The sequence below is a fragment of the Solanum tuberosum genome, unplaced genomic scaffold (genome assembly GCF_000226075.1).
Source record: "Solanum tuberosum cultivar DM 1-3 516 R44 unplaced genomic scaffold, SolTub_3.0 scf00519, whole genome shotgun sequence".
Classification (NCBI taxonomy): Eukaryota; Viridiplantae; Streptophyta; class Magnoliopsida; order Solanales; family Solanaceae; genus Solanum; species Solanum tuberosum.
The window spans coordinates 305726-306764 of NW_006239445.1; the positions used below are offsets into that span (position 1 = coordinate 305726).

The window sequence follows — 1039 nt, forward strand, 5'->3', positions numbered from 1 at the left end:
TTGTGTATAAAGTAACACTCCATTTCCTTCCTCCTTCTTGCCTACTTCACCAATTCCCTTCACACACTCTATTTTCCTTTTATTTTCTCCATTTTCCCCAAAATGGGAACAATGGAAGTTGAAGCTCCCATAACCAAATTACAACAAAAAGAGGAAGAAATAAACGAAGATGAGCTTTCTCCAATTGAAGAAGTTCGATTAACCGTACCCAATACCGATGACCCGACCCTACCCGTATGGACTTTCCGAATGTGGATCCTTGGTGTATTCTCTTGCGTTCTTCTCTCTTTTCTCAATCAATTTTTCTCTTACAGAAAAGAACCCCTAATTATTACTCAAATTACAGTTCAAGTTGCTACTCTACCCATTGGACGATTCATGGCAGCTGTATTACCCACTACTAAATTTCGGATTCTCGGGTTCGGGTCGAGAGAGTTTTCGCTGAACCCGGGTCCGTTTAACATGAAGGAGCATGTACTCATTACAATTTTTGCAAATGCTGGGTTTGCTTTTGGGAATGGATCTGCTTATGCTGTTGGAATTGTGAATATTATTAAGGCTTTCTATCACAGGAACATTTCTTTTGTGGCTAGTTGGCTTCTCATCATTACTACACAGGTTTTTATATTTTTCTGCATTATATTTAAGTACTTAAGTTTCACTCAATAATAATTAGTAGTAGTAATTATTTTATAAATTTATTTTTTGTGTCGAAGAAAGTAATAATGACGGTTAGTTCTCTTAGAAATCAACTTCTCTGTTTGATTATTAAAAAATGCGGTACTTAGAGTTCTTGAGTTCGAGCTTTAAGTATGAAATACACTGCGAAGAGCGAATCCAAATTAATGGAACTCTCATACAAATATCGAACACTAGATGGAAAAGTAAGGGTAAAACTAGAAGAAGAAGAAGAAGAGTAAGTTTACTTTGATTATGTTTTATTGTAAAATTTGAAAAAGTAAAATTTTGTTTTAAAAGTGAAAAATAATATTTAAAATTATTTTTAAAAATTATATATATATATATATATATATATATA

General features: G+C 32.9%; 1 protein-coding gene across 1 annotated transcript in view; it reads left to right on the plus strand.

Annotated features, from left to right (window-relative positions):
* Window positions 1-1039, plus strand: part of LOC102599682 (oligopeptide transporter 4-like) — a 6664-nt gene continuing 5625 nt past the window's right edge. Inside the window, exon 1 of the mRNA XM_006364920.2 lies at window positions 1-618. Coding sequence (XP_006364982.1) covers window positions 103-618 — 516 coding nt within the window. The 5' untranslated portion in view covers window positions 1-102. The remainder of the gene's footprint in view (window positions 619-1039) is intronic.